The following is a 12,801-nucleotide window of genomic DNA, read 5'->3' on the forward strand; positions in this document are numbered from 1 at the left end:
CAGCGTAGATGGATGGCTGCTGGTGGGGATTGGGGTGCTTCAGGTTCATCCTCTCACTCAGAGGCCACAGGCAAGGGTGTGCTGAGGGGGTCAGCAGGTGCTGGAATTTCCACTGTTGGGGTGAGGGCCCCTCAAAGCTTGCCTTGTCCTGTGAGTCCTCTCAGTCAGAGTCAGTCTCAGAAGTCACAATCACTTCACCTTCAGAGCCCCTGGTGTCCAGCTCAGGATATCCCTTTATCCTGGGACTCCTCCGTGTCAGACCCGGAGCTCATTACACCAGTTGCACATCAGTGTAGGTGTGGGTGTTTTACCTGCAGCAGCACAGACACTTGAGAACCAAGTTTAATGTTCACTTACCAGAGCACCTCTTCTTGTGACCACTTCTCCTTTCACAATGACAGAATCATCTTCCATAAGAGCAGGCCACACATGGTAAACCACCAGTGGAGCTGTAAATTCGGAGTCAAAACTGCGACGATACCTAGTCAGACACAAAGAAGATTAGCTGACAACTTAGTGGTCCATAAACCAGATTCCAAAATGTTCTCCTTGTGTTTACTCATCTATCACATTTGTATCCCACCCTTCTTCCAAGGACCTCAAAACTCAAATGTTATCCCATTTTAGCCTAATACTCTTATGATATGCTAAGGCTAAGAATAAGTGACTGGCCCAATGTCACCCAGTGAGTTTCATATGTCATTGAAACCAGGTCTTTCTGGTCCAAGTTCAATACTGTCATCAACACCACATGGCGTTTTTATCCAGTTAAAGTGAATGGGACTATGTCTAGAACATTTTCAGAACAAGAGATAACAGTCACACTAAAAAGCAACATTTATGGAAGCACCATATACTCTTGACATATCTGCTGTCATTTATAATGTTATTTTCTCTGTAATATTTTAAGATGCAAGAGCAAAGATTTCCATCATAGCACCCACATGTGGCTGAGATTGCCTCTTCTCCTATGTTTCATCATCATGAACATTAAAACAGATGATGTCTATTTAAAATACCATCAATGCATGGTGCACAAACTGAAAGAACATAGTGCTTTTAATCAGGATTAAACAAAGCTGCTATGAAAAGGTCCTTCAGCATAATTGCAAGCTGTACTTTTGCAGGTTGAGAATGCATTCCAGGCTGCTGAACTGGGAATGGATATACTGAATGGATTCCACAGTGATGGTGTAAGAGGTTTTTATATAAGTAATCCCTCTAGGAATTTAAGGGGAATGGAGGGATCAGAAGTCTGGGTCAGTGGGCAACAACTTAACAAGAACCTAAAGGACCCAGACCACAATGGTTCTGTCTACCATGAATCAATCATCGATAATGAGGAAGACCTGAATTTTTTTCCCTAATATAGTCACTGCACACATGGCTAAAAATGGTTTAAACCTATAAAAGATTAGAAATTCTTATTGTCACCCATTATCAACTCAAGAATTTGTTACTATGTGAAACAACTATGGAATTCTTGTAGAATGATGTCTCAGAGAGGGAACGTTTGGTCCATACATTGTATTATTTCAGGTAACGACTTTTTCAAAAAGCCTTTGAAATAATCTGATTTTTTAAAATTATTGTAAAGATGTTTTTCGTGCTAGATTTGGATCAAAAGGATCTTTTAATGTTTGCTGCTATTTCTGGTAAATTTTGTGTTTTAACTATGTGTTTATTGACTTGCTGGATACTTCCTTGACTTGCTTTTGCAAGAAAGGCAGAAATATGCAATAATAATAATAATCATAATAACATCTGAGATCCCTCATGGCAAACCATGATGACAATCCCAAAAGCCATCTGCCAAAAGGGATATCTTTTGGTAAATCTCTGGCAAAAACTCTGCCAAAAGGATCACTTTTTTTCTATCCTTGGTATGGTAAGGTATTAGAAGTAGTACTTCTCCATCAGTTGATTTTGTCGAATTTTTTCTATAGCACCCTTCCATCATCACTGTTTCTTCTGTTAGGACAGGAGCTACTGATCTCACAGTATCCTTAACTGATAGATAGCTTGATGTTATTGGCGAATGCCGGCTTTGGCTGTTATAGACATAAGACACAAACCAGGCCCTCCTCATTTTAGCAGTTGCCTCTTGTAGAAGCCAGTAAGTGCATTGACCCTCTTTAGTAGTAGCCATTGTACTGCACAATGTTTCATGAGCCAGAAAGAAGGCAAGAATGTCGAGTTATACGCATTTTTCATTTTTGCATTGGGAATACAAGACTGTATATTTCCGTATTTCTCTTACTTGTAATCGCTAAAAAGTTCTCCATCTGTACCAAATGAAATATCAAGTGGAGGATCCAGAGTCTGCATTGAAAAGGCTATGCGGCACAACTCTCGTATCAAACCACTGATCATGATAAAATCAACTTCTGGTGGGAAGGAAATCTTAGGATTGATGTTCATTGCACGAATTACTTCCTGAAACAAACAGAACATGTATATTATTTTCTAGAGAAAACAAATCTTTTTTAAAATTCAAATAGAAATATACAAGAGTCATTTAAAAAAAATTGTTTGGAGAAAAAGAGACATGGGAAAGAGGAATAGATTGTATTATGGTGATACCGGATAACATCCCTTTTTAAATGCTATTTAAAATAGCATCAGCAACACATTGACAGCAGTTGAAAACATATCATATTTCCTCTGTACCCAAATTACTTTATCTTATCACCAGAAAATATTATCCTCACCTATCTCACTAATGTCACAATTACAATGGAGACCAACGTTCAGTTTATTGTGCAAGTATCATAGGCAGTGTTCTCTCTAAAAAAATTCATCTGTGTGCAGTATGAATTTTGTTCTGGATGGCAGTATCAAGGCAGTGTATGCACACATGCATTCAGAGTGGAGCCTTCCTGATTCAATTTTAATTTTAGTTAATCTAAAATTAACTGAGCGGACATAAGTGAGTGCACACACGTGAACATGCCTTAGAGGGAATACTGGTCACAGACTCCTACTGAATAGTATCTGTGACAATATCAGTAATGAATGACAGAACTTTATTTTTCATGTTTGCACCATTTTCTTTTAGTATCTTCAAGGTCAACATTATTATTTTTCTTCCTCTTTTCCTTTAATGGCTCACTGCTCCCCTATATCACCTTGAGGAATAAATGTTCATGCTAGCAATTAAAAAACAAAAACAAAAAAGTTGTGAACACAAGGGAAACAATATTTTCTCTTCACAGTAATTCTCCACAGTTTGGGAAACCAAATGGATCCATTTGGTTTTCAGAACTGAGGTTCATGCACATCCCTAAGTTTTGTACACCTCAAGGTTCATGCACAGGTTCAATGCCGCCAAACAGGTAAGGACCTGCTCTCCTCTTTTTTAAAGACCCCGCTCACCGCTCCCCTCCTCAAGGTGCCAGACCAGTTCAGTGCCAGACCTGTGAATGAACATTGGTTTGTGCACATCCATAGTTTGAATTCCCCTTAGTTTAACCAGGAGCTCTGGAGATTGAGGCAGCAAGGGAGACTCCTAAATCCTAGGTGGAACAAAATGTGATTCCAATCTAACTAAATACATCTAACCCTGTTGTTCTGTTTTATTGTTCATATTGTAGGTTAATCAGCAGCTTTTATTATCTATATATATAATTCTCTAAGGCGTACCCGTGGCTAATCCCATATGTGGCAGCTCTCGTGAGATTTTGTAAGCAGAAGCACCGTAGTGATTGGGCAGTGGGGATTCCATATGCAGATAGGGAGAAGGAGGCTGTGAGAGCAGAAGCATCATGGTGATTGGGCAGTGGGGATTCCATATGTAGATAGGGAGGAGGATCCTGAGATGGTTAGGTTAGTTGGAATGCAACTGTTACTTGTCAGAAGATGTTCTTGATTGTAGAGAGGGGGGAGTCGATAGGTAGATAGATAGATGGATAGATGGATGGGGTCTGCAAAGAGAGGGGTTGTGAGGGAGGAAAGAGCCCCTTCAGGAGAAGGAGGCTGCCATTGTGTGAATTAGATGACGAAACAAGATGAACAAGATCTGTTAACTCAGGAAGGGAGAGAGAAAGAAAGGAGGAAGGAAGGAAGGAAGGGAAGAAAGACAGAGGGGAAGAGCGAGTGGAGGAGAGAGAGAAAAAAGGGAGAGGAAGAGAGAAAGAAGGAAGGGCAAGGGACGAGCACAGGACTGTCAGCGGCCTTAGGGGAAGCGGCCATGGAGGTGCCTACTGACAGCAAGGAAGGGCCCAGTCAACCACTGCTGCTGTTTGGGTCTACCAAGGCCATTGGCGGAGGGAGGCAGGCAAGCAATGGACAGGCCAGGGCCTGTCAGAGGCCTGAGAGGAACGAGCAGCCACGGTGGTGGTGGCCGTGAGGAAGAGCCCAGTCAACTGCTGCTGCTGCTCCTGTGGGGAGGAGCAGGAATGGGGCTCAGATGAAGGTGGGGAGGTCTCTGGGGATAGGGGGCTGCAGCTTGGCCAACAGTTGCCAGCAATGCTGCAGCCGTGACCAAGAGGAATGAGGGGGATGAAGTAAAAGGACGGAGGAGGAGGAGCAGGAGTGCAGCTCAAGTGAGGGGGGCTGTGGCAGGGGGTGAGGGGAGCAATCAAATATTAGCACACAGATGCTCTGTGCAGGTTAAGCTAGTTATTATTACTGTCCAGCTTGCTTATTAAAGGCTTGGGTAGGCTTCATATTAGCTTCTTACCCTGTGTTAAATAATTTTTCAGCATCTGTTTAGAAGGCAAATACATACATAATAAATGAATAATAAATACAGGCAGAAAAGTTATTTAACTGAGGTTTTATGCTGCTATTTAAACTACTGTAATTTGGGGCAGAAACACCGCATCGGCATAAATGCCACAATAAGGGGGCAGGGAGCTGGAAAATTGCAGAAATGCCGCATTGGCGCAAACGCTGCAGTTAGAGCAGGACAGTATGCATTTTTTTTGGTTGTATGTAATGCTTAACATTTTACTACAACTTGATCCTGAATTCTAGCGTAAACTCTGCATCGGCATAAATGCCACAGGCGGCAATAAACAACTTTTAATAACGTACCCGCCACGTCCTTTCTACCCAAAATTACAGTACTATAATTTTATGTCTGTAATTTTAGTGTTCTATGCTTGATTTTGTATCGATTTTACAGTTATAAGTAGCCTTGTGAGTCTTGGCAGAGAGGTGGCTTAAAAATATTAGAATTAAACAATACATAGGTACACCAGTGTATAAAAAGGCTAATTGGTTAGCAGAGTTATATTGCAGTTCTTCCTTTAAAAAAAAAAAAACACTATAGAAGGATCAGATTTTGGTCCATATACATATAAATATTCATTTTTCCTTAAGCTAAGTGAGACACTGGTGGAGAATAGTGTAATCTCACTTACATTGACACTGGACTGAACGTCATACAGATCCTCCTGGCGAACAATATAGTCCATTACCATGTCTTCAAGTGATTCAGGTCCTGAGTAACTTAGGGACAAAGTTTTCCGAACACGCATTTTGAACTGTCTGAAGGCCATCTTGGCTGCATGGAATGACTCCTACAAATGATAATACATTTAGTTAAATCTAGAAGCCCAAAGAAAACAAAAGCCATTTCATTTTCAGAGTACAAACTCCACAGATAGATCAATGTGGGAGTTCATTTATACCACATTCTACAATTTTATATAGTATCCCTTGCTCCAGCCCCAGCAATTAGCAGTTGAGATTTGGAGCATGCAACGGGACCTCAAAGGAACAGCCTTTTGGCCCCTGGTCCCCTGAACATAAAAGATTATGCCACCATACCTGTCTATGATGCCAGTTTATCAACACTTGCATACCACTTTTAATGGTGAAGTGCTGACCCACCATTGTTAAATCCCATCCTAAGAACTGGCACACTGCTGCAGTGAGTGTTTAAATCAGACTGTTGGTCATATTAGATTTTTACCATAATTCTGTGACTGAAATAGTGATCCCCACTCTGCTTGCAGCCAAATGATACTGAACAGAGCAGGTATTATATTGCATACCACAGCTGCAACATAAATTATTCTCTGCACCATCTCCAGGTCATCAACATAACTCCTCAAGAGAGTTTGAACATCCAAGCGTTCCTGAGCATAAATGTCACTGAAGCGTTCCACAAGGCGAGCATGACGGGAAGCATTTGTAAGTCTCGCTCGGCCAGGTGAGAAACTTCTCATTGGAAGTGGACTAGGCGATCTGCTTCGGACAGGTCTTGGGGAAGGAGATCGACTGCGTGCAAGTCTATGACAGAATTGTAAAATGACATTATGACGAGATCTTTATGAAACTTAATTCTAAACTATTAATAACTAGGATTTAAAGAAATGGAACATGCAGAGCCAATAACAGTGTAACATTATCATTTATTATTATTATTATTATTATTATTACTACTACTACTACTACTACTACTACCACCACCACCACCACCACCACCACCACCATGGATGGCTTAATAATAAGATGAATGAGAAGCTCAACTGCTTTGAGCTATAGGTACCTTCAGTTTGGCCAGCAAAGCTACTGCCTTTGGTTTCTCTCACATTCAATATAATTATAAAAAGTCATTGTCATAAATACTTCCTGGTTTCTTATTCCAAAATAAAATTGACACAATAATACCTCATCTGGAAAAACTCAACTTGCATTATCCTGGCTTGAGAAATTAGAACATAACATAAGAACAGCCCTGCTGGATCATGCCCAAGGCCCATCCAGTCCAGCATCCTATTTCACACAGTGGCCCACAAAATGCCCCTGAGAAGCCCACAAGCAAGAGCTGAGGACATGCCCTCTCTCTTGCTGGTGCTCCCCTGCAACTGGTATTTAGACACATCTTGCCTCTGAGGCTGGAGGCGGCCTACAGCCACCAGACTAGTAGCCATTGATAGACCTGTCCTCTGTGAATTTGTCTAAGTCCTTTTTAAAGCCATCCAAGCTAGAAGCCATCACCACATCCTGTGGCAGGAAGATAGATGTATTACATCCTGTGAGGAAAAGTGCTTCCTTTTACTGGTCCTAAAATTCCCAGCCTCAGTTTCAAGGGATGTTCTAACATTGTGAGAGAAGGAGAAGAAATTATCTCTGTCCACTCTCTCTAGTCCATGCATAATTTTATACACCTCTATCGTGTCTCCCTGTAGTCGCCTCTTTTCCAAACTAAAAAGCCCCAGATGCTATAGCCTTGCCTCATAAGGAAGGTGATCCAGGCCCCTGATCATCTTGGTTGCCCTCTTCCAGTTCTACAGTGTTCTCCTTAAGATACAGTTACCAGAACTGCATGCAATACTCCAAATGTGGGCACACCATAGATTTGTGTAAGGGCATAACAATATTAGCATTTTTATTTTCAATCCCCTTCCTAATGATCCCTAGCATGGAAGTTGCCTTTTTCACAGCTGCAGCACACTAAGTCGACACTTTCAATGAGCTGTCCACCACAACCCCAAGATCTCTCTCCTAGTCAGTCACTGACAACTCAGACACCATCTGTGTATATGTGAAGCTGGGTTTTTTTTGCCCCAATATGCATCACTTTACATTCTAGAACAGCATTGCAAAATACATACTTTTAAGCAAAATTTAGGTTTTAGCAGCCTCTTAAATTATAATAGGATTCCTACTTCACATGCTGACACCTACTGAAGCTCATTGGTCAAGCAAGCAAGACAAGGCCTTCTCAGTGATTGCCCCCAGCCTGAGGAACTCACTTACAGGTGAGATCTGACAGGCTCTCACTCCCAATCTTTTGGAGGAGATTGAAGGTTGCCATTTTTATTCAGGCCTTTGGCAAATGAGTAGCCATCTGATTTATTTTTAGTTGCTTGTAGCTGTTTATGTTTTATTTTGAGTATGTTTTAAAAGAACTTTTAAGATCGTTGTTTTTTTATTTGTTGTTCACTGCCCTGGGGTCTTATGATAGAGGAGAAATACAAAAATAAATAAATAAAATACCTGCTTTGGAGGACAGATTTTTGAGCACCAAGGATTGCAATCTCATCCTTCAGTATTTGAACCTGCTGCTCATAGTCATTCAGTTGCCCCAGACTCCTCAAAGCACAGTCTTCTTTTGCCTGGGAAGCCTTTAGACTTAACCACACAGAACAAAGTTGATCAAACCATGGGCATTTCTGCCACAACCAATACCCTGCTTTTAACATTTCACTGGTATAGTTTAAATGTTTAAAGCTGACAATCAGGGAGAACTCCAGAGCTACCAACACAGAGCAATGAAAAAGAGAAATGACATTTATCTGCCACATATAACTGGAGGCAAACATTTATAGTCTTACTGGCTTTACTTCTTAGACAGCCGCAAGCAGTATGTAATGTCTTAATCTCTTGTTTTATAAATTATTTATTTATCTATCTGTCATATTTCTATACCACCTGATGTATACATCTCTAGGTGGTGTAGAAAATTTAATTTACAAATTAAAATACATGACAATAAAAAATAGAATAAAATAGATATTAAAACAAGTCTTTAAAATTAAAATTTTATGAATTAAATAATAATGCCACAGAAATGTGTTGAGATATATGATCATGTAGTGTAATCTTGCAAGTCCCTGGTTCCAGTCCCTTCAGATATGCTAGGAAGAGAAGCAACAAGCTTCCCACAATAAGGTTCTCATTGTGGGAGATTGGAATTTGAAGGATGAGTTAGATGCACTCCCAGCAGATATCTGTACTGGTTGGGGTTTCACTACCCCAGTAGAAACAGTACGGGCTACCTTAGAGAGCGCCTTCTTTGGTATGATCCCCATTGCTCATTGAGGTCATCTGGAGAGGTCCGTCTCCAGTCACCACCCGTACGTCTGGTAGCGACTCGGAACTGGGCCTTTTCTGTAGCTGCTCCTGGCCTACGGAATACACTCCCAGCAGACATCTGCAGTTTAGGATCACTGTTAGCCTATAAGAGAGCCCTAAAAACTTACTTGTTTGGCCTGGCCTTCCAAGGTTTTTAAATTGTTTTTTCAGGTGTTTTAATTGTTTTTAAATGGTTTTGAATTGTTTTTAAATTGTTTTTATATTGTTTTGAGCACTGTGTTTTAAATGGTGTGTGTTTTTGTGTCTTTTTAAACTTGTTGTACACTGCACAGAGCCTTCGGAGATGGGCGGTTTATAAAAGTAAATAAGTAAATAAGTAAATAAGTAAATAAATAAATAAAACTATTTCCTCAGTTCATCTGTAATACAAAGATGCCGATGATGATGATAATGGTCTATCTCATTGTAGCAAATATATAACACTTTTGGACTTGAATAGCAGCTTTGGGAATCGATTTTCAGGAGGAAAACAGTATGAAGGTAAAGGATTAGAATAGTAATACCCCCTACCTCCATGTTGTAGTCCTGTTCTGAATTGCACAGCTGCTACTTAAGAGTAAAGCCAAGCCTCTAATTAAACAGTGACACATTTTATGTGAAGTTAGGCCCTTAAAAGGGGTGTTGTAAGGATTAATTAGATAACATTTGTGAGATTTTCAGCACTGTAGAAAGGTCCTATAGACATACAGGTGAAACTCGGAAAATTAGAATATCGTGCAAAAGTACATTAATTTCAGTAATGCAAATTAAAAGGTGAAACTGATATATGAGACAGACGCATTACATGCAAAGCGAGCTAAGTCAAGCCTTAATTTGTTATAATTGTGATGATCATGGCGTACAGCTCATGAAAACCCCAAATCCACAATCTCAGAAAATTAGAATATTACATGGAACCAATAAGACAAGGATTGAAGAATAGAACAATATCAGACTTCTGAAAAGTATAAGCATGCATATGTATTCAGTACTTGGTTTGGGCCCCTTTTGCAGCAATTACTGCCTCAATGTGGCGTGGCATGGATGCTATCAGCCTGTGGCACTGATGAGGTATTATGGAAGACCAGGATGCTTCATTAGCGGCCTTCAGCAATTCTGCATTCTTTGGTCTCATGTCTCTCATCCTTCTCTTGGCAATGCCCCATAGATTCTCTATGGGGTCAGGTCAGGCGAGTTTGCTGGCCAATCAAGCACAGTACACTGTATACTTTTTAGAGGTCCGATATTGTTCTATTCTTCAATCCTTGTCTTCTTGGTTCCATGTAATATTCTAATTTTCTGAGATTGTGGATTTGGGGTTTTCATGAGCTGTACGCCATGATCATCATAATTATAACAAATTAAGGCTTGACTTATCTCGCTTTGCATGTAATGCGTCTGTCTCATATATCATTCACCTTTTAATTTGCATTACTGAAATTAATGGACTTTTGCACGATATTCTAATTTTCCGAGTTTCACCTGTAGGATTACAAATATAAACATGACAAATATTTATATAGCACTTTTCAACAAAATTTCCAAAAGCGGTTTAGATAGATAGATAGATAGATAGATAGATAGATAGATAGACAGATAGAAACAAACGTGGTTCTCTGTCCCCAAAGCACTCACAATCTAAAAAAGAAACATAAGACAGACACCAGCAACAGCCACTGGAAGGATGCTGTACTGGGATGGATAGGACCAGTTGCTCTCCCCCTGCTAAATAAAAAGAGTCACCACTTTTAAAAGGTGCCTCTTTGTTCAGTTATAATAAGTCATAATAAAGTCATTATTTAGAGTAATATTTAGATCTGGGGAAATACATTGTACATTACTGCTAATGAAAAGAGAATATCAGAATGTCTGCATTTATCAACATAGTTACCACAATGCATGCATGGAACCCCATACAAGCAGGAGCTTTCCCTTTTACTTCAGAGACAAGATATAATGACGGGTACATAAGGGGATTGTATGTTTGATTAATCAAAAATTAATCACTGAAGTAAGGAAACCGCTGAGCACATGGTGGTCTGTTTCAAAGCCACTGCATGTGCTTTGGAGCTGTTGGCTCAGAGGGGATGAATATACAGTTGGCCAGTACTAAACTGAAACTGATTTATTTATTTATTTATTTATTATTATTACATTTTATATCCTGCTCTTCCTCCAAGGAGCCCAGAGCAGTGTACTACATACTTAAGTTTCTCCAAATGGCCAGCAGCCATTTGGTAGGATGTAAACGAGTTAGTTATCTCTGAAGGCATGCCCAGAAAATGTGGCTGCAAGATTTAATTTTGCCACTTTGAAGAAGGGAATGCAGACTTCCTAAAATTTAATGAGATTCAAACATTTTTGGAGCCTGAAATCTGAATCCTGTAAGATATCCGAGTTATGCTAAGCTAGTTTGTCCTTACAACCTCCTCTGCCTTTCCCCATGCTGCTTTTATCCACTCTACAAGGCACAAAAGGTGATCACACACCAGATGAATAGAAAATACAGAATACTGACTGTTTGCATTATTGAAGACAAATGGATGAGGGTGTGGAATATCCATGGATTAGGACTGTGTGGCAAGCTTCAACATGCAATCAGTTCCTTGACAACCATTGCTTCACAGAGCAGGGCTGCCCATGTGGGAATGCAGAGCGTGGTCCCATCACTCTCACTTTGTTCGTGTGTAGGGAAGGGAATTTACCCTGCCTCCGCCCACCTGCACGCCCCGGCAATCGTGAGAATTGCCTCCAAGTCTGCTGAAAGCAGGGCACAACAAGAGTCCATCATACATTGGATCCCTTTAGACCAGGGGTGCTTGAACTTGGGTCCCCTTATGTTGCTGGACTACAACTCCCCAGGGGCGGATTAAGCTGCAACGGAGGAAGGGAGGGAGTTTAAATCTTTTTTAAAAAATTTTAAAACTGCCACCGTGTAGCAGCGCAGTGATGTGCTGTCGGAGAGGGTGGCAATACCCCTCCTAACCCAAGCCCGCCTACCTCCCAAATGAGAGCTATCGCCAGATTTGGGGCCTTTCTTTCATATGACTGAAATTTGCCGCGGGGGGGATTTTGCCACCATAGGCAGTCACCTCTACTGCCTCTCCTTTAATCCGCCAGTGCAACTCCCCTTATCTTGAGCCACAACAGCCAAAGGCTGGGGATGAGATACTTGTAGTCCAGCAACATCTAGGGATCAAAGTTTGAGAACCCCTGCTTTAGACAATCTTATTCCACAGGAGCTCCACTTACACAGAAGTCATAGAAGTCACTCAACAATGGAAGAAAAAATAGGTCATCTGTGAACCCTAAGGCCACAAAATATTGTAATTGAGATATACCCTGTAAAACATCTGAAAACAGCCAATTATATCTTTTTTAATTGAAGGAACATTTGACAAACAAAGTTCCTTTTACAAAATGTTTAGAGGCTAGTGAGAGTACTCGTCTTGAGTAATAGAGAACAGTAAATCATGCACATTAGAATATATAAACAATATATCCAGGGTCACAGACAAAGTCCCACTTACTTGGGCCATTCTGTAGTGTGTGCAGGGCCTAGAGCAATCAGAGTGTACATAGGGCCCTCTGATGCTGGCCACGCCTCCCTGCTGACACAAGCATCAGGGGTGGGGCGAGTCCATCTCCTTTGCCTCTGCTGTAGCGCACCCAGAGTCTGGCAGTTTTCACTCCAGGACATTTCTGTGCCTGAGCTTGGGAGGTTGTGGCAAGGGGTGTATCTAGGGTGAGGCAGGCAGGGCACGTGCCCCAGGCGCCCCTTGAAGGGGGGGCGCCATTTTTAAAAATTTAAAAAAGTTTTTTGAATGGCCGCCGAAAACAAAATGTCCACCGTGCATGCTCAAATGGCCTCTGTGAGGCCCTAGGCCATGCCAGGCCTCACAGAGGCCATTTGAGCATGTGCAGTGGACATTTTGTTTTCAGTGGCCATTTTAAAATATTTTTTTTTTAAATGGCCACCACACATGCTCA

General features: G+C 41.0%; 1 protein-coding gene across 10 annotated transcripts in view; it reads right to left on the reverse strand.

Annotated features, from left to right (window-relative positions):
* Window positions 1-12,801, reverse strand: part of SPATA18 (spermatogenesis associated 18) — a 40,246-nt gene that overhangs the window by 11,326 nt on the left and 16,119 nt on the right. For all 10 annotated transcript variants that reach the window (XM_053256620.1, XM_053256611.1, XM_053256612.1 and 7 more), the window contains 5 exons: window positions 7,954-8,088; window positions 6,003-6,240; window positions 5,367-5,525; window positions 2,261-2,436; window positions 358-481 (listed from right to left, as the gene is read on the reverse strand). In XM_053256620.1, the coding sequence (XP_053112595.1) occupies window positions 358-481; window positions 2,261-2,436; window positions 5,367-5,525; window positions 6,003-6,240; window positions 7,954-8,088 (832 nt within the window). The remainder of the gene's footprint in view (window positions 1-357; window positions 482-2,260; window positions 2,437-5,366; window positions 5,526-6,002; window positions 6,241-7,953; window positions 8,089-12,801) is intronic.

The sequence above is a fragment of the Hemicordylus capensis genome, chromosome 5, assembly GCF_027244095.1.
Source record: "Hemicordylus capensis ecotype Gifberg chromosome 5, rHemCap1.1.pri, whole genome shotgun sequence".
Taxonomy (NCBI): Eukaryota; Metazoa; Chordata; class Lepidosauria; order Squamata; family Cordylidae; genus Hemicordylus; species Hemicordylus capensis.